Source organism: Teleopsis dalmanni, chromosome 2 (genome assembly GCF_002237135.1).
Source record: "Teleopsis dalmanni isolate 2A chromosome 2, ASM223713v2, whole genome shotgun sequence".
Taxonomy (NCBI): domain Eukaryota; kingdom Metazoa; phylum Arthropoda; class Insecta; order Diptera; family Diopsidae; genus Teleopsis; species Teleopsis dalmanni.
This window is the reverse complement of record NC_051847.1, coordinates 60,860,980-60,882,551: the sequence shown is the minus strand read 5'-3', so window position 1 is coordinate 60,882,551 and position 21,572 is coordinate 60,860,980. Positions and strand designations below refer to the sequence as shown.

The following is a 21,572-nucleotide window of genomic DNA, read 5'->3' as shown; positions in this document are numbered from 1 at the left end:
TTTTAATAGCAAATAAAGTTGCAAAATTATTTTTTTTATTAAAAATTTTCATGAATTTGTATATACTGAAAGTTAAAATAAATAGAATAACAGACTTATTGTTTAATATAATTATAAAAGTTTAAATTTAGTTTCTTAGTTTTTCCCAAATACTATAAAAAATTTCAATAAAAAATTTGACAGAAGCAGTAAGTTGAAGATATATAATACAAAGATTACTAATTAACAAACAAAAATACTTTTATAATAAAAATATTAATTTTATACTTCATAAAGTATGTATTATATATACACAATAATATGATATATCAAATATATTGAGAAAGAATAGAGAATGATGATAAACAATGATGAAAAAAAAATTATGATCTTAAATCATGCAAATTTATTTTTATTAATAATTTTAAAATAATATTTGAAAATTATTTCATGAAAATAAATATTATAAAATTATAATTAATAGTATGTATAAATGTCTATATTTTTTATGCAATTAAAATATTTTCAGAATTCTTAATATTTATATATTTTTTTCTTCTTTTACGACAATTTTTAAAATTTAATATATTTATTTATAAAAATATATATAATATATATATTATAAATAAATATTATAATAAATATTATTTATATAAAAAACTAATTCAAAAAAGAAAAGTTTTTATAAAAAAATAAATGTTTATATTTTATATTACATTTTAGTATATTTATAAAATGCTTGTTTATTAAAAATATTGTTTTATTAATTTGTATATTAAATTTTCAAAATTTATATAAAATAAGCAAAAAATATATCTATATAGCATTTTAAGTAAAAAATGATAAAATTTAATTATTGAATTTTACGGGCTATGTTACTTTTTACTTTTTTACATAGTAACTATGTAACATAGCGTATTATATAGCATTAAGTGAGATGTGTCAAGCCCTAGTAAAGGGGGCAGAATACAATTTTAAAAAGTAAATAAAATTGATTATTTATAATAATAAATAAATAATAAATATAAAATATAATAATGAATAAAAATAAATAAAAAATTGAATATTTTAAATTATTAATATATTTTACATAAATAAAAAATTAAAAGTTGGGCATAATAATCAAGTACGGATTTTAGATATAAAATTTTGATAGAAAATTATGAAATTATTTAAACTAAGCAATAATAAAAATTATGAAAATAGTATATATACTATATATTTTAAATATATTTAATATGTAAGATTTACAATTCTAAACTACAGCACAAAAAACTATAAAGTATCATAGCAAAATGGATACCTACTATAATATAAAATATTATATATTTAGAAAATGTCATAAAAAAGATAAGATAAGAAAATACTAAAAATATAAATAATTAATTCTTATTAATTTCAGACACTGATTCCTGAATTTAGTCATTTTAGTTTTAAACTTTTAATATATGATTAAAGTAAAATAAACTTTTATAAATAAACTTTATATACAATTATAAATATGTACAAAGTATATTTATTTTATATAGTAATATAAGTTTTATAGTCAATAAATTAATAAAAAGAAGAAAAATATTTTTTAGTTTATTACATTTTAACTCAGACTACCTGAATTTAAATAATTCTACTTCTTAGTTTTTAATATAAAATCACAGCGATATATAACAGATTTATTATTATATCAATATGTATATATGAATATGATTATATAAAAGTATATATATATGAAATATTTCATTTATATAGAAAAGTAATATGTTAAAATCAATTTATAATTATAATTATAATTATTCCTATATTTCATTTACGGATTCTAACTATTGAAGGTCTGAATTATAATAATTCTACTACCAAATTCTTAATATAATATCAAAGTAATATAAACTATATATAAATTTACACAGTTATTATACAATATATATTTATTTTATGTAATAAAATGAAATGGTAAAAATAATGAAATCATATTTTAGATGCAGATTCTAACTATTGAAAGCCTAAATTTAGACAATTCTACTACGAAATTTTATATATATAACATTAAGGTAAAGTTAACTTATTGTATATAAATATAAATGTATTAAAATAATGTTTTATAGTCAATAAAATAATAAAAAGAAAAAAATCTTCTTAGTTAAGATAATGATTCACACAATATTCTATTTATATTTTAAAATAAGATCAAAGTAATATAGACTTATTTCATATTATAAAGTAATCATTCAAAATCACTCCCAAAAAAATAAATTTTAGTAAAATTAATATATTAATTAAATATAATTTCATCTACATACGTATATCGTATTATTTCTTAATAATCTGTGATTCTGTCTCCGTCTCCCTCCTCCTTCAGGTCTCTTTTTTTAAGACCAAAATGTAATTTCTTTTGTTTTCGTTATAGAAATCAAAAGTAATGATTTGATTATTTAAGCTTTATTATTATTTTATGTAAAAAAAAAATTAAAAACAATTTAATACTTTTTCCAAAAACTTGTCACGGTACTACGGACTCGACGGACACAACGGATCCAACTTGTTTCAAAATGTTTGACTCAGTAACACAATTCTTTAGCACAAAAGACCAGCGCATAAGAGCACATACGAGTATAATCTTTTAAACATTTAGCTAATATAAATAAATTATTTAAATATACAAAATTTTGTGTATATAATTTATTTATTTTTTTGTTGTTTTTTATTAGTTGTTATTTTTCCTTTTTGGTAATTTTTAAGGCATAAATTAAGCGGTCCAAATAATAGTTAATATATAGACACCAAGCAATCGATATGCTAATAAATAATTTATTGTCTTTATTGTTTTCTGATTGTACTTTTTTATTATTAAAATACAAAAAAAAAAATTTATATAAATTTTATATGTTTGTGGTATTTGTTTTATTTTTTTATATTTTTGGATGCTGGTGTTGCTTAGTTCTATCGTTTTGTTAGCTGCTTTAGTTGCTGTTGGTTTGTTAAATTTTTGGTTGATTTTTAAATTTTTGTTGTATTTTTTCTTTATAGGTTTTGGCTCCGAGCTAATTAAATTTGTACAACGAAATTAATTTGCATTTTTAAGATACCAAAAACAAAAAAAACAGTCGATGCCGACGTCACAAAAGACCTTGGCTAACAGACATTAAAGAAAAAAGATACCACTTTAGAATAAATCTATAACTATATATTTCTAAATGTATTTAAATGTTAGTGTATCGTATAAACATCGATTATGAGTTGCTTTTAGAATTATGCTAAATTATTATAAAATTTATAAGGAAGAGATAAAATTTAATGACAAGGCAATTAACTATTTAAATGCGAGTTAAAAAGTGAAACTGTTTTCGTATAATTTTTAATGTATTTTTTTAATTTCTGAAACTTCTCGGAAGTTTTACTTCTTTCTTTAAAGCATTTTTTTATTTTTAATAAATGTGCGCGCATAAATTAATCGAAAGAGCAGAACATATATATGAATATAAATATATGTGAATATTTTTTTTAAATTAGATATTTATTATTGATTTTCGTTATATTGCATAGTTGACAGATTTTTTATTATTTAAGTTATTTTATGTTTTTAAAAAATTATGTTAATATTTTTTTTGCCGGAAATATTTTTATGCAAATGTCACTACTTGAGTTGGCAGTAAGCACTGACATATTAGTAGTATTAGTTTCATTTGTAGGAGGGAAAATAATTTAAATTATATTAAATGAACTAATTGCTTACATTACTTAATTTAAGTAAATTAACTAGTTTTATTGTGGGATAATGAAAATCACGTTAAATTGCGGTAAACAAAATCAATTTTCACAACATAATTGCCATCAGTAGAGTTAAGGCACAAACTTGTTAACATAAGCGAGGGTGCTGTGCGCACTCACGCATGCAAGCTCACACCCACACAACACAGTAGTTGCAGTTCTACTTTGCTGTGCTTGTGTTCGTTACGAACACCTGTTATTGTTTATGTTATTAGCAGAAATTCCCTTACATGTTTTTGGCATTGCTTCAATAAAACAACAATAAAAATTTATTACTAACTATATTAAAAAAAATTTTAATTAAGTTAAACTTTGCTGCAGATTTTTAACTATTTTTATACATGAATTCATTTTAATTTTTTATTTGAAGACTGACCTTTATTTGTTTCAAATTTATTTGTTTGTTCGTTTTATTATAATACTAATAAAACTATTATTTTATGATTTTTTAATTAATTTTAGTACTATTTTTTTATTGTATATTATTATTTCTTGCAAATTAAATTCTTAAAACACACTTCACTCTTTTAATTAAGACTTTTCGTTTAATTAAAAATATTTAATTTAAGGTCGCGACGCGCGCTTTATTTAACAGTTAACATTAAAATTATTTGAGAAAAAAATAATCAAATTTTGTTAACAAAACCACTTTGAAGCGCACATTTGACGTCTTCTGTCAAATAACAACTACCCGCTTTACCGACCGATCTTGTTCTGTTAACGTTGTATGACAGACTAAAAAAAATACACAATAAAAATTGAAAAAAAAAAAATACAAACCAAGCAAACATACAAAAATCAATATAACATCCAATCATGTTGAAAACATACATGTTCATGTCAAACATGTTCCAACAAAAAGATCGTCGTTCGTCGTCGATCCTACATACGCCGTGCATAAGCTGTACGGTATGAGTGCGAATGCGAATACGAATGTGAGTGCGAGTGCGAGCACTCTTCCTACATAAAGCACCAATGTGTTAGAGTGCATTGAATATATATGCAAATAAGTGCTTTAAAAAACTTCTACACACACACAAACACACACCAAGTAAAACATGCATGCGTATATAAAACAACCACCACCAGAGCGTACTACTGTTTCATTCAATATTTAGACTTCACAAAAAGAAAAAAACAAAAACAAAAAGTAGCAAACAATAACAAAAAGTCAAGCATACATGATAGTATAACAGTTTGTTGCGACGATTGTCAGCCAATAGAACGGCTTTAGCATTAAGCTGTGCTCACCAATTGCGCGCAATGCATGCATTATACAGTGTACTTGTATACGAGCAAACTACAACTATACATACGTTGTTAGTATACGTACATATTTGAGTGGAGTATTAGATAGATAATCATACTCATACTAAACTAGATAGATAAGGCTAGTTGTGGCTGTAGCAATGGCTCTAGCTAATTAAAAGTCAGCCATTAGGCAGACTCAGCAGACTTGGACTTAGCATAATGCACATATGCCCACGTATTTTAAAGTGTAGTTTAGTTATTTACTATATTTTTTGTTTTGTTTTTTTAATTATTTATTTTCTATTTTTTTTCTTTTGGTTTTGTTTGAGTTTTACCCATTATTGGGTGAAGAGGGGGGTCTTGAGAAGAAATACAGTAGCAAAACCACATTGTTGCGTGTGCGTCCATCATCAGCAGCGCCTGCGCAGGCGCTGACACTCACCTTCTGTCCGTGATTGCCGCCAGCTGTACCGTTGGTACCACCAACAATACCACCAGCACCACCATTTTTCGGCTCCTTGCGTAAATCTTCAGGCTCACGTTTAATATTTATTGTTTGGGTTTGATGATGATGTTGTTGCTGTTGCTGCTGCTGCTGTTGTTGACGTTGTTGATCTGCAGTGACAACAACAGCTGTGGCAGCGCCACCGCCAGCAGCCTCCACAATTGTTGATTGCTGTGAAATTGTCGTTGTTGGAACGGCTGTGGTGCCCGTTGCTGAAGACGCTGGGTGTGCACCAAGCAACAGGCCTTGGATTTCATTTTGTGATAGGCCAGATACGTCGAGGGGTGTGGTTTGTCCATTCAATTTATTGCCAGCAGTTGGAGTGCTAAATTAAGAAACAAAAAAAAAAAAAGAAAAGAAAAGAAAAGAAAACAAGAAAATAAAGAAAAACATGAGTGAGTGTGTGCTAAATTATGTGCATTAGAAAGTGCGCGCGGCACCAAACATTGCAACTAAACACTAGTAAACCGCAAGTAGCGGTTAGAGTAAAACTACTAGAATGTTTCAAATGTTTTTATTTTTTTTTTCTTCTTTCAAATTTGTACTTAACTTACTGTAATTCACCACAGGTGGTGGTGGTGGTGGTATTAAAGCGTGCCAAATATTTTTGGTTACCACAACAAACAGCGTTGGAGCAGCAGCAGAACAACAAACAACAAATAAAAAAAAATCAAACAAACAAGCGAACGACACCTGTTCTAAGCTGCCGATCTTTTGCTGATTTGCTGATAACTCAACTGACAAGCCAAACTTGTAAGACTAGAATCGAATCATAGCAAATGCAATCAAGTCAACGGCTACAAAGTAAACTACAATAAACAAAGAAAGAAAACAATGAATACTCCACTCCAACAACAATGACAACAAAAACAACAGTAAAAACAGTGCTAAGAACAAGAACTTAACAGGAATAATAGTGTGAAAAATAACAACAAAAACAACTTCAATAATAACGCCAACAACAATAACAGCAGCAACAACTATAACAGAACCAATAACAACAACAACAACAACTAAACTAAAATATGCCAAAACAAAAACGAAGAGAAAAAAACACAAAAGCAAGCATCACACCATGCAGCGTTTATTGAACTCGTGTTGAACTTGATTCAACGGGACTTGCTGCTAATCCTGTGCATGTCAATTTTTTCAATATTATATTGTTGTTGTTTTTTTTTTGTCGTAGCATGTACCCCTCTAACCCGTTATTGCAAATCACATGCATAAACATAACATACATTTACACACACACAAACATGCAGATTTTCCTATTGCACTTCGGACTGTTTTTCCAAATTTCCAAGCAATAGAAAGCACATGTAATTGCAAATTTGACTTAAATTGTTTTGTTGTTAGTGTTGTTGTTGTGTTTTTATTTGTTCAATGTTGTTGTTGTAGTTGTTGGTTTTGATTTTGCTCGTATTAGCTACCCGACTGGACAACATTGATATTTGCAACAACACATCAAATTACTGGCGCGTGCTACCAATTTTAAGAAAATGGGTTCGCATTGCTCGCCTTGTGGTGGTGCATTATTGATTTTATTGTATTTGTTGTAGTTGTTGTAGTTTCTTGTTGTTGTCTGCATATGCGCGCCCAATCTCTATAGGAATTTCATTTTGATTTTATTTCAAACCGCAGTCAGTTAAGCATGAAATACTTCTGCTAATTTTTTTTATGGATTTTTGCACCGAACAAACCAAACACTTTTGTTGTTGTTGTCTTTTTTTCGGTGTTTGTAGAATTTTCGTGAATGAAGTTGTTGGTAATCTTGTTAAATTTATTTATGGATTATTTGAGAGGAATAACTACTTGTGGATCATATGGTATATGATAAAAATGTATCTTTTATTTTTAAGCAGATTATATATCTATATAGTGCAGAATTTTTTCCATTTATTATTTCGTTGGTTAAGAAAAATATTTTGTTAGTACGGAAAGAGGGGCGAGGAGGAGGGGGTTTATTTTAAATATAAACCGAGGTACAACGTGTTATTGAAAAATTAAAAGTTAAGATATAAAATAAAATTTTTTTATTCTAATAATCTGTCATATTTCAAAACTGGTTCATCCCTACGGTTATGGTAAGGTATCCTTCTTCAGCAGAACAGAGTTCAGATTGCTGGTGGGATATTTAACGGGCCACCATAGACTGCGTTATCACCTTAACAAAATAAGTCTGTTCGTAGAGATAGAGATGTATTTTTAAGAGAAGCTTTAAGGCTCATCAAGATTCTCAAAAAAGGAAATCCTTAAAATAGTAAATCGTCGCCACGTTTGCCGGTGTTACAGTGGGCAGTAAGGCGAATTAAAATAGATACTTAATTTTTTAGCATGGTTCCCTAATCGGGACTGGCCCGTCAACAAACCTACCATAAGACTGATACGTGACATCACTTTACGTGACATCTCAATCAAGGTATTAGATTATTTTTCTTAAAATAATCAGATGTCTTTGAGTTTTTCCACTTTTTATTAAATTGTACAGATAAGAGAGAATTCAACAAATGTTTGCAATATGTTAACGACATGGTCAAGTTTTTTAGGTGTTCCGATTGGTGATTAACTGAAACATCCCATCTTCGCAGCTTATCTGTCTTAGAAGTTGCCTAAAATATCCCTATGATCGGACACTCAAAGTAGAGAAATATTAAATTCGTGTAAAGTTAAGAGCTCTAACACAGTCTTTTATATAGTAGTATTCAGAAAAGGCTATAGCAAAAAAACCTCATAAATATATGAAAGATGATCATTTTTAAATGCGTATATCTTTGAAACCTTTTAAGATAGCTTAAAATGATTAAGAAATTCGAATTTCTTATTCCAAAATGATATATAACCTACATATATTTTAGTTATAAGAAATAATAAAAAAAATTGCTCTGTTTTCAGTTGTAAGGTGGAAACTTTACTTAGATTTCCTACTTTCAAGAGCATTGTAATTTCAATTTAAATTTAGTAGCAATTTTTTTCCACAAAATTTTATTTTTCCCTAAGGTATTAGGAAATGATATAACTAATTTTATCAAAAAAACGAACGTTAGATTTTTTTACTAGAATGCCTATGTTTACACATATAATATATATTAATTAATTAAATAATTGTATATCTCCCATAAAAATGACTCATTAAATAATTAATAAGCAACCAAAATAACATAAATAACACAGCATGATATAATAAAATAATATCATATTTACCAAACTAGTTATCTTTCTAAATTCTTTTATTAACAAATTACTATTCCTTTATTATTATTCCTTAAATATTTCACTACAAAAATTCTAACTGCTACAAAGCTCAGAACTTTACTCTAAGTACAATAGTATAGTGTGGCCACGTTCAATGGCATGTCACTTCACAGCATGTCTCATTATGAAATTAACCTTTTCCATGCTCTACAAAACGATGTTAACTACAATAAATTAAGTTGTTTTCTGTGGAAAACTATGCGAATTTTACCATATTTCATAACTCCACCGTCGTCTCATACCTCCTAGTCTCATATACATTTCAATTACCGTACAAAAGTGTTTTACAACTAGAATGAGAATAGTGTAAATAGTGTCTCTAGCTAGTCTCTAATAAAGTCGTGTTGAAATTGTTTATATTTATTTCTAAGAAATAGGTGAGTTATTGCTAAATAGAAACAGATGAAGATACCAGATACTTACAACAGTTCTCATATGAAAAGTATCTTGCGGGCTTTGCTGTCAAAATTCGAACCATTTAAACTCAAGGTTGTGTAATGCTGGACACATTTTAATTTTAATTTTTTTTGCTTTTCTTAATTCTTTATATCTTAAATTTTTTTATACAGTTTGTGCTCTATAAAAAAACTTAACTACGACATTAAGTCTCAGAACCATAAACAAATAATATTTTTATATCAGATACGAATGAAGTTGAGGTTGAACATGTTGCAGACCGTGTTAACCGCACAGTTAAGGTCACTTAAAGTGCAAACAACGCAACAGATGAACCCGTAAAATTCATTCATTCTACTGAAGTCGCTAATGAAATTAAATGTCATTTCATAATTTTGACAAACTCATAAACCAAAAAATTATAAAAAAAAAATAATTTAAACGTTAATAAAAATAATATAAACAACTGTGTTAATAGATTTACAGGCATCTTTATATATCTACGTTTGTAGTATTCATTTATATATAAATTAAAGATTAAGTTTATTATGAATTTATATATTTCTAAGTAATATATTAAGAAAAAAAAATTTAATTTCAATAAATAAATTTTTTACGTTTCTAATATATTTAAAATTCTAATATATTTGAAATTCTAATATATAACTTTTAACACTGTTTTACAAGTTTTCTGAAGGACAAATAGAGAAAGCATTATAATTCCTCAAGAAACAAAGCAAGACTAGGAAGAACTTAGGAAAAGTACATATTTCTTTTTAAACCATTAAGTCATACACTGAAGACCATACTGCATTCGACATTTACATACTAATGAATTAAGTTCATATCATTTATGAAGTAAACCTCTTCACTCCACCCACACAAGTAGTTAGTGCTAAACTTGGTTAATGTATATGTAAATAAATAATAAACAAATTGCAATAACTAATATGGGTAATTAAAATGCAATAAGTTTTATTATTCAATCAAGTGTTCACATATGATAGTATACATCATATAATAATAAAGTCAATTAAAAATAAAAGCACTAATTACTTTTAACTTCTTTGTTGCCATATCAAGGAAATAAACAAAAATTTATAATGTTTGAATGTAGATTCTAAAAGAGTTAATCTAAGATGTGAAAAGAAAAATGTTATACTTAGTAAGTTATATGTGGCTTTATAATATGTGCTTAATTGCAATTTTTTTATAAGTTGACACCTAAGCATGCAGTAAACCACACACCATAGATCGATCATACATCTATATCTGTTTGTGTCACACTTTAAATACTCTCAGCCCTATGGCTGCTCCCACCTATTTCTCATAATTCGTTAGTAAAACTTTTAATTTATTAATATATTTTGTGCCTTTTCTGATTTCCCTTTAAAGTATGAAAGTTTTAAAATATATTAGTGCTAAGTCTGCACTACATCTTCCGCAAAGCATTTAAGAAACCAAATCTAACTTATTTTAAGTACATAATAAAGTACTCACTATGTCCTAAATACATTTTTGGCATTTATTTTGTAGAAATATTCTATTAAATTGTCAATCAATTTTACTCATTTGTCACTTTTATCTGAATATTTATAATAGACAGACGGACTAATAAACATGCTGTTACACAAGCAAATAGATAGGTAGATAAACATTTGGACACACATATGACGGCAAACAAACAGAAAGACTGACTTGAAGATGTCAGATGGAACAGACATGTGCGTATTCTATGTTCTGGATTAGTGAATCAGTTGTTGATCTAAAGTACGAAGCACATACTGAACATTTTGCATTTCCTGATTTTGTGCGGACTACCATATGTTAGAATCCAAATTACTAGATACTGGGACTACGGAGATCTATTGTGTATGGTTCATAATACCCTGCAATAACATCAGGATTTGATTTAGGGTTTAATAGAACAAATTACATCTTAGCTCAGAATTATATAAATTTCATGAATAATTGTATCTTTAAAAATGATCACAACCAAGATTATAAAAAATATCTTTAAAAAATCTTAATGTTCAATCAGTGAGTACGTATTATATTCATGTATCTATTATAACGACTTTTCTCTTGAGATCATTCAATGATGTTCCAAAAAAAAACCGAGTTTCAGAGTTTATAGCAAAAAATACTTTGTTTACATAAGTCAATAATTTACATAATAGGTTTTTCCGTTAATATATTATCGAATCTATTGAAAAACATTAAGCAATGATATCCTTAAAATATCTATCCTTTCAATTTTTTGCTGAAATGTTTAAATAACTGAAAATCTTATAAAAAAAATATTTGAAATAATACGAAAAAAATATCTAAACAGCAGAAAAATGCTTAAGGATATTTTATAAAACATAAAAGCATGTAAAATTTTAAATAATTTGTAAGGAAAATTAATTTATTTGATCATTATCAGTTAAAGGAAAATTTGATAATATCAAATTTGACTATAGAAGCTGCTATTTTTACCTGAAAAAAAACGTATAAAACTGCCAAGAAAATTGTATGAAAACATCTTGCAGAAGCGATTTGCATATTTAATGAGTCTCTGAGTCTCACGAAAAAGGGTTGTAAGTCAGAAACAATTTTACAATCTAATATCTTTAACGATCGACGCTGAGGTACCGTATTTGCCAAGTATGTTATATATGTGTGTGCTTGTATGCAAGTATGCAATTTCAAAAAGTGAGGGAATCGATTTCAATAAGCTGAATAAGCTGAAATTATGTCGCAATCACAACATTAAAAACTTTATTGACAATTGACGACGTCTACGCATTCAACTTCCACATGCAACTCACATAAAATGTATTACGAATATACTCTGGCATATAGATTTCCTTTGGCATTATTGTAGATGTTGCAACAATTCTTATGGATAAACAATAATAGCAGAAAAATTTACAAATAAAAAAATGAAAAAAATAATAATTTAAAATTAACTCGCGACATTGTGTGTAAATTTTAAATTCAATTAGATATAAGCGGCAATACATTGCAACACAGAAATCAGTCGAGATCATTAAATATGCATACATATTACCTCACCTACGGATATGTGGCACGCAATATTATTGACTATAAACCCATTGAAATATAATGTATATGACTTTGGTCGCAGAACAGCGGTCAGAGCAGCTAGCAGCTAGCATCTAGCATAGCAGTCAACGGATAGCGGCAGCGGTAACCGCTTCGTTTTATTTTAGTTTAATAATTTTGCCAAGTTTATGATGCACGTCCATTTCAGGCGGCAGTTCGAATGGCCACTAACACGCAGCTCATAGCCTAATAGGATTAAGATCAATTAAGTTGACAAGTGAAAAGTTGTAATATCTGGAATATTCTGTTGCAGAAATTGTAGCGGACCGCACTCCACTTGGCTTACGTGTTTCTCAAACAACGTACGCACAAAAGTCAAACTAAATTCAAAAAAAAAATATAAATAAAAATAAAAATATAAGAATTTATTTTTAATTAAAACTACACTGATGCGTTAATTTGTGCAACATACCAGGAATTAAAATTGGATAAACTGAGCTTGAGCTGCATTGAACGGAAATCGAATCACATAAAAATACTGTAATTTATTACCTTTCGATGAGATTATTAAGAAATCAAGAGCAGTGCTAGATATATGGGATCCATAATTAATTTTGATAGCATTACCATGAAAGCTCAGTTTGCTTGCCAATATGAAAATATTTGAATATCACAAATATTTCAAAGAATTAATGATAAAAATGTTGAATATGACACATTCAGGTAATTCAGAATTTCTCTAACTTAATAACGACATTCTATGCTAAAATATAAAATAATTAATTAATAATTGTCACGATATTGAGAAGTTTGCGCCACTTCATTCAGATCTAAGTTAGTGAGAGATTAAAATAAACATTTAGTTAATATAGAAGACAGATTTATCGAAATCTGAAATGTTTTACTGTGAAGAGTATACTACATATATGACTATATGTTATTGAGGTTACCCAAGTTTATAAGAAATTAGAAATTTAAAAATGAGAAATAAGAATTTTGTGTGATTATTTAAACATTTGCAAATAAACAGCCCTTCCCGAAACCCAAACTTCCAAGACAACTGATGATGGGCATTTCGCAATACTCAAAACAGTTATATCGTCAGCCAAAAATTCAATTAATTAAAAATGAAGAAGCCACAAAGAATAGTGAACTACAACAACAAAAACTCTTTTTTTATATTGTTTTAATTAATTGAAATTTGACTGACCATACTGTTGTTTCTAGTATTGTCAAATGCCTAGCATCAGTGATCTTGGAATTATTTCTTGTATTTAATTATTCGTTAATAATTTTTTGTGAACTACAAGTGCCAAGGATTGAACTTATGCCCTGCCAAATTTAATGCTCAGAGTCAGCAAACTAACCCAAAACCGTACTTGACTAATATGTTCGCATAAATATGCTTGTTTCAATTAAATAATAATCACTTCCGTCATAAAAGACGTTATATTACAACTTATATTAATTAAAAATAATAAACATTTTGTTGTTGCAATTCACTACTGTTTAAAACTTTTCTATTAAACAATTAGTTAATGTAAAATACAGATTTATTGAAAACTAAAATGTTTTGCTCCAAAAAGTGTAATAAATATATGAATATATATTATTATAGGTATTCACACAGGTTAATAAGAAATTAAAAATTAAAAAATCGGATATAAAAATTTTATTGGTTTCATTATTATACGGTTGAGAAATATTCATTGATCTTCCCTATATCACCTATACAGAGAATTAGAAAAAAATGCCGACAAAATGAAAGCACTGTTTATTACAAGACGCAGAAATCACAATCCCAGGAAAATAGAAGATAATAATGTGGATGTAGATAGAACATAACTTGACTTCAGATAATCCGGGTCAAAAAATTGGCTTGTTATTTAACTGTGAATACTCTGAAGCCATTAATTTAAAGAAAATTGAGTGTAAAAAATAAAATTCTACTTTATATATAAGTAGAAGGACGTATATAGTATATAAGGACGTATGGAATGGGAAGACAATGTAAAATACTAAAATCTAATTTTAAACAGAACATAACTTAACTTGAGATAATATGGGTCAAAAAATTTGCTGGTAATATAACTCTGAATGCTCTGCAGCCATTAATGCAAGGAAACTTAAGTGTGAAAAATATAATTCTACTTTAAAAGCCAGTAATTAGACCTGAATTACTTTATGGCTTGCGTTTCTTATGGCAATGTTGCTTCATCGAAAATTTTGCAGACTTATTTAGATTTAAAAGAATTACAGAATACTTTAATGTAAAAACTCAAAAAAATTCTTGTAAAGGCAATTAAAACAAATTTTATTTCAAATTTTTTAAAATTCTTACATTTTATTTACAATTCTTAAAACTTTTTGGATTAATATCTACCATTAAACACAAAAAAATATTACCTTCTTCAAAGCGTGACCATATTATACCAGTCTATTCACAAAATTCAATAAAAATTACATTAAAAAAAGAACTCAATTTCTCTACTAGTAACATTATCTATTTATACAACTATTGAAGTTATTTCTTCTGTCAATAATATAGTGCTTTAAAAATGCGTTTTAGTGTTCTTTAATAGCACTTTAGTTAAAAGACCAATTGACAATTCCTCACAACTGTGTTAACACCATAACCTTAATGGAACCACGTTTAAATACTCTAACTAATCTATTAAAGATAACTTTATTGTTTCTAAAATTAATATTGACTACTGCTGATACACTCACAAAAAACAATTTACTTGATTTAAACAGATTTTTTAGTTAGTCTCAGGTCAAAATATTCTTACTCGAACCAGCATGTTGGTTGAACCATACCACATGTCGGTTTTATATCTCATACAAACATGAGACCAAAAAAGGAAAACAAAAGATCACAGAATATTGGAATGGCATAGATAGCCTTAAACACTCCAAAAAATTCTTGAATTTGGACCACAAAAGTGCCAAAGGAAGAGAAAGAGTCTAAAGTATTGTGCACTAACGGCTACCCCACCTGCAATAAACACCTAAAATAGGTATATTCGACACAAATATTTGCAGATACTACTGTGATAAGAAAGAGTCTATGGAACATCTGATCACCAACTGTGGTGCCACAGAAGATAAAAAATTTTAAGTGCATAGTAACTAAAGGATGAAGACAACGAGTTCATCTGATCACTAACTGTAATGCACTAGGCCACGAAAGACACAAAATTTTAGGTGCATACCAACTAGAGGATGAAGACTTCAAGCTCGTTTTCTCGAGATACTAAAACTAAAAATACAATGGGGTGCAAAATAGATAAAGCTGGGTGCAGTGCATGAAGACCTTAGCCTAATCCATAAACCATTACATAATATTACATATCTTCTTTACCACATGGGCTAAAACGGGGTGCAAAATAGATAAAGCTGGTTGCAGTACATGAAGACTTTAGCCTAATCCATAAACCATTACATTATATTATATATCTTCTTTACCACAGGAGCTAAAATTTTGCTAACAAAATGATCAGGTCAATTTAACTAGTATGTGGTTAGAACATATTTTTCTAAGTGTGGATATTTGGCAATACTCGATATAGTTTTATAGTCCGTCAAAAATTCAATTAATTAAAAAAATTAAAAAAATTTATGTTGTTGCAATTCACTACTGTTCGATAAAAAACTCCCTGTTGAAATCATTAATTTATATGAAGAATTTAGTTTCTTTTGTCAAATTGGACGTTAAAATCAATTTAATATAAAATTAATAAAAGTATATAATTCACTTTACAGCAAGTCCAATTATATAAAACTCTCATATATCTACGAGTAAATAAATCAGATACTCGTGCTATAATTTTGATGGTGTAAAGCGGACACGTAACTATCAATTAAAAATTTACAAATTTTGAATAAAAATTTATAAACATATTTACATAAAACATATTTAGATATGTAAAAAAATGTGTTTTAAGAGAGTAATTTTTATAAATAAATTATTGATAATATTGAACATTTTGGAACTAAAATGGTTTTGTTAAGAAATTAACATGAAAATGAATAATGTTGAAATAATCATTTATCAAAACCTTAAACTACTATAGCTTAAATGTAAAATAGAAAAAAATTATTAATGACTGTAGGCAATAAAAAATGCTTAAAAAATTGTCACAAAAATAATGGAAAAAAATAAATAAAAATAATGTCAACTAAATTAATTAAAAATTTTGCAGAAATTGGAACAAAATTGTGTGTTGATATTCATAGAAAAGCAATTGAAAAATCTTGAAGCAATTATAATGCCTTCCTGGCCGATATTCTATGTCGTCTATAGACCGACGACATACTTGAAAGAAAAAATATATACATTTTTGTTATGTATATATTTATACATGAAACAATATACATATATATGAAATATATATATATATATATATCAGACATATAAAACTGTTTTAAATAAAAGATTAAAAAGCAATTTTCAATAACGTTTTAATACGTTTAACACTACGTAAATAAAAGCAATAATGGCCACACCTTTGCAGCACCGGAGCTGATCATAATTCTTGGGTTTTAAGTTGCCTCTGGCAATTTACTTACGAATTATTTATTTGAATATGTACGCGATATCGAAATATATATCGAAATATATCGAAACGTTAGCTTGTTGGCTACTTTGTACGCTTGTAAGCCGCTCATTTACGGCACTTACATAGTTTTCATATAAAATATTTTATTTGATTTTATTTTTTATATGTTTAGTATTATTTTTTTTTTTTCTTTCTGCATTTATTTTGTAAAAATATTTATGTAAATATATATCAATAAATTGAAAATAGATTTACAGTGGTCAGTGCAAATGGTGTCGATGCATTGCAAAACATGGCTCCACCCCACCTACTCTGATTAATCAAGGTGAAATTAAATGACAAATTATTTTTATTATCACTTCAGGGAGGCAGGCAGGCAGGCGGATTACTCGTAGCAATAAAACATTTTTACAAAGAAAGTTAAGATTGTTCTATTAAATTATTAAGTAATTTGTTCGAAGTGATTGAACGATTGACCTTAAGTATTTCAATATTTATAAAAAAAATATGCTAAAGTTGAAGAAAATAGGTGTGTTACTCTGTTTTCAAAGTGTGAATTACAGGTGCTCTAGTTATACTATGTAAATGGATCAATACACAATGATTATAAATTAGACACTATATTGTGGTTGTAGTGATTATGTATAAATATATACATTATTATTACTTTCTTTGTATTTTAATGAAAGTAAGACTTTACTTCCGGGTGTGTAGTATTAAAAAAGTGGTTATCATACTGACTCACGTGTGTTTCGAAAGGAAGAAAAACTCTTTCTTAAGAAAAATAAGTTATAAGTAATTTAAATAATTATATTTATTTTTAGAAAACAGAAAGCATTTATAAAGTCTATAATATGTAATTAAAAATATGCAATTAATTTAACAAAGTATATACATTACAATACATACATTTTAAGATCAAGAAAAGTTTTATTCTGCAAAAAAAAAGAAGCCCATAGGTACGTATAATACTTTTATAATATTTTGTTTTGCAAATGCTTATACCTATACAATATATACTCATATAGCTCCTATATGAGCCTACTATAGAAACTTATAACCTTCAAAAGTGATGTTAATGTTTTGTTTTGTTGGTGCTTATATACAACATATACACATATAGGTATTAAAACTGAAAATTAGATAATTCAACAAGCCTTAAAAAATGAATAAAGCAAAAGATAGTATAGGTTCTTTAAATATCCTAGCAATTTTGAATAAAATTAAACAAGATCACTTTAGGCTTTATAATACAAAGACTATAAGTTGTCTTGATAGTCTTCTTTGATAAGCAATTCTTTCATTCAGTACATAAACAATTTTTTACCCATAGTATCACAATAAGTCATAATTTGTGTTTAAGTAAATTTTGGTTAGAGGTCGCCACTTCAACTAAATGTAACCTAAACAATGAAATATGGTGTGGTGTAAAAAGAAAAGAATATTCTCTTTAGAGAATATAAAAATGTAAAAAAAATTTATATTATCTCTAGACAATATTCTTCTGCACTAGAAATTCAGAAGCTGCTAGGAAAAGTAGAAAAAGAAAATAATTGAATAGTTCATTAACATGTCTAGCAAGAACAAGCATTCCAATATGAAAATCTACGAATTAATTAAACGGGTGGACATTTTAAATATAGGTCTTCCAAATATAATCTTTCTTTATCGACAACACCGGCTAATTTTAAAAACTATTATTCTGAAATCCGTATATATAGCAACAAAATAGCACTATTTGAACAGAAAAAAAAGCTCAACCGCCACAAAAGTCCATCAAACCTATCAGCCTATGAAATCTATTCATAAGAACTAAAACTAATCTACATTCTTTGCTTTCTAGTTTTTCTCATGTCTTCTTAGGTAAAAATTGTCACATATTTTCTATGGGGCACGCAAATAAAGTAACCAGTATGTGAATCACAAAACACCTCAAAGTCTATATTTTCTGATTTGTGTAATGTTCTTCACACATATTCTTTTACTATTTAAGAATGACTATATGTAGTTTCTCTCGGCTTGAAGGTTACTACACAAAATCTGACTTAAAAAACTCGCATAAGCATCTCTGTAAAAATATCTATAAATTTATTGCTTACATAGACTAAATGTATTAGTTTCCATTAAAGGCAGGTGACACCTTTATTTAGGTGCAACATCTTTCTAAAGATGTTGCAACGAATTTCAATAAGAAGACTTTAGAAGAGATCTTTTATAAAATCCACAGATATTTATCATTAAAAACAATAAATTGGAATAATATAAATATTTTATATAAGAAGACTGTTATATATACTATATAAAGCGTTTTACTTAGAAAGAAATAAAACCCGGAGATTCATAAACAATGAGTTGATTATTCTGATATCAGGACTTCCAATACTTTCATTTAGAATTTTGTACTAATTAAAACTATTAATAGAATATTTAAAATATTACTAAATTAATGTAAAATTCTTAAAAATGATAATTGTTTAATATATAACAACCCATTGACACTTCATTTCTTACATGTTACCAGATTATACCAATGTATCTCACACTCTATCTTACCTCCAGTGTAGTTCGGCATCTGTATCTTTGTCCGGCACTTTATAGTACTCATAGACAAAAGATGTGCCATTTGGTGTCTGCACCTGATGCACTTGATGCGGTGCATCCATGGGACCTAAATTAACAGTGGTTGTAACTGCCTCAACAAGTTGCTGCTGATGCAGATGATGACTTTGATCATCTCCATGCACTCCATTATGGGCGGCGTTGGGTGATAGTAGCGTTTGCGGCGATGTAGCTGAAATGACTGTTGTTAGTTGTGGATGCTCAAAGTAGCGCGTGGCTACCGTTGAGGTGGGAGAAAGCTGATAATTGCTATTATGATGTATCAGCACCTGATCAGCAATTGAACTGCTACTGTTGGTGCTCGTTACTGTAATTGGCAGTGGTTGTGGTGATGTTGAAGGCACAGAATCACCATTTGTTAGCACTGTCCGACGCCTATTAATTATCAAATTTTTTTTCAATTTTTAAAACAAAAAATTATTTATATTATGCAAAATAAATATTTACTTCTGTGTGTGTGTTTTTTTTTTATAAAAAAAATATTCTTTTACTTTCATTTAAATTTTTGTTTAAATAATAGTGCACCTGATGTTATCTAATTTCAAACAAAAATTTTTTTAAACTGAATTTTAGTAAATAATAAATGTAAAATCAAAAAAAAATTGAAAATATTTCACACGGTACTGATATCTGAAACCTAAAATAACACAAAAATATGCTGCTGCATGTCGAAGTTTTCCGTATGTCTTATACCGACGTGATGAGCATATTTGTACATCGCCAGACATTAATTGCCTGGAAACGGCAGTTCCTTTCGAAAAAGGAAAGGGAAGTGCACCAAATATGCATAAACTATAAATTCAATGCGTACGTATTCCATAACTAAGTAAATTATTGACATAAAGGGGTTGAGCGAAATTGAAATACGATACGAGGACATGAATTCGAGTAACAGGATAAGGAGCAATTGTGCTTTACATTGTTCCTACTGCTGTTGATGTTAACAGCACATGTTCAATTATTTTTACTGTTGCTTAATCACCTGAAAGGATTTTTTAATCGTTGCATTGTTATGTTAACTTCATAATTCCTTTTGCTTGTTACCTTCACCTTCTAATACCTTTCAACACAGAGATGTAGTCACAAAAAATATAATGAAACCAAAGGATATCATAAAAAATGTATACAATAGTAATGCATGATATCGATACAAACAAATAAACCACTTTGAGTGACGATCAAACCTCTTTCAAATAAAATTTTATGAAAGCCGATCAGAGCCTTTCAGAGCTAAAGAAGAAAGACATATGACAAAAGGATATCTATCAATATAAACAGTGCGGTCATCTGAATGTATACATTAATTAGTTTATGGATTTTTATATAATGATATGTTTATATAATTTACATATTTATAACTTATGGATTATATAGTATTTATAAAGAAAAGGAGATACTATCTGTTATAAGGAGAAGTAGGTCATACTCGAGTTTAAACGCGAGAACTTTATAGCAACCGTTTCATATTTCAGACTCTCGTAAAATAGTAGGATTGAACTGAAAAACTAATCACAACTAGTTGCATCCTATATTATAATAATTAAGAAATCACATATTATTATCAATGCATTCATATTTATAAACTAAATGTAGAATATATATATATAAACTAATATATTTATTTGTGATAAGCCCCTAAATATGATTCCTAAGATTCCCTATCATATCCAACAAAAACTGAGTTCTGTAAATAAATTCGAAATCTATATCACCAATCGAAAAAATTAGAACGAAAACCTGAATCAAATAAGTAAATTTTCAAGAGCTGTGTGAATCTAAACTTAAGGATGGTAATACTGGTCTACAAAAATGTGTCCTACAAGTATTAAATGTCGTAAAGAATTTCAAAAACACTGCAATCACCAATCGAAAAAATTAAAAAATTTCTAAATTTGATAAATAATGATTCAGAAGATAAATCCAAACTTGAGAATATTTGGCAGTAGTTCTAAATTCTTCTATTTAAAATTAAGAGGATAATGTACTTGTCCATGATGGAAACATTAGATGTTTTTTAAAATGTATTTAAATATTGAACATTAGATACAGTATTCAAAGAAAGACAACCAATAAAATATCTGACAGGTCAGGTGAGTTATTGACCATTGACTCTGTCAGAATTGGTTAAGTATACTGAACAAATAATTATTCACTTGGAAAACTACATGGTGCCTCAATAAACTATTAAACTACGA

General features: G+C 27.7%; 1 protein-coding gene across 1 annotated transcript in view; it reads right to left on the bottom strand.

The window, feature by feature from the left end:
• LOC119674670 overlaps positions 1-21,572 on the bottom strand; it is an 85,380-nt gene that overhangs the window by 36,149 nt on the left and 27,659 nt on the right. Inside the window, exons 2-3 of the mRNA XM_038085819.1 lie at positions 19,312-19,752; positions 5,435-5,822 (exon numbers count right to left, since the gene is read on the bottom strand). Of these exons, the coding sequence (XP_037941747.1) occupies positions 5,435-5,822; positions 19,312-19,752 (829 nt within the window). The remainder of the gene's footprint in view (positions 1-5,434; positions 5,823-19,311; positions 19,753-21,572) is intronic.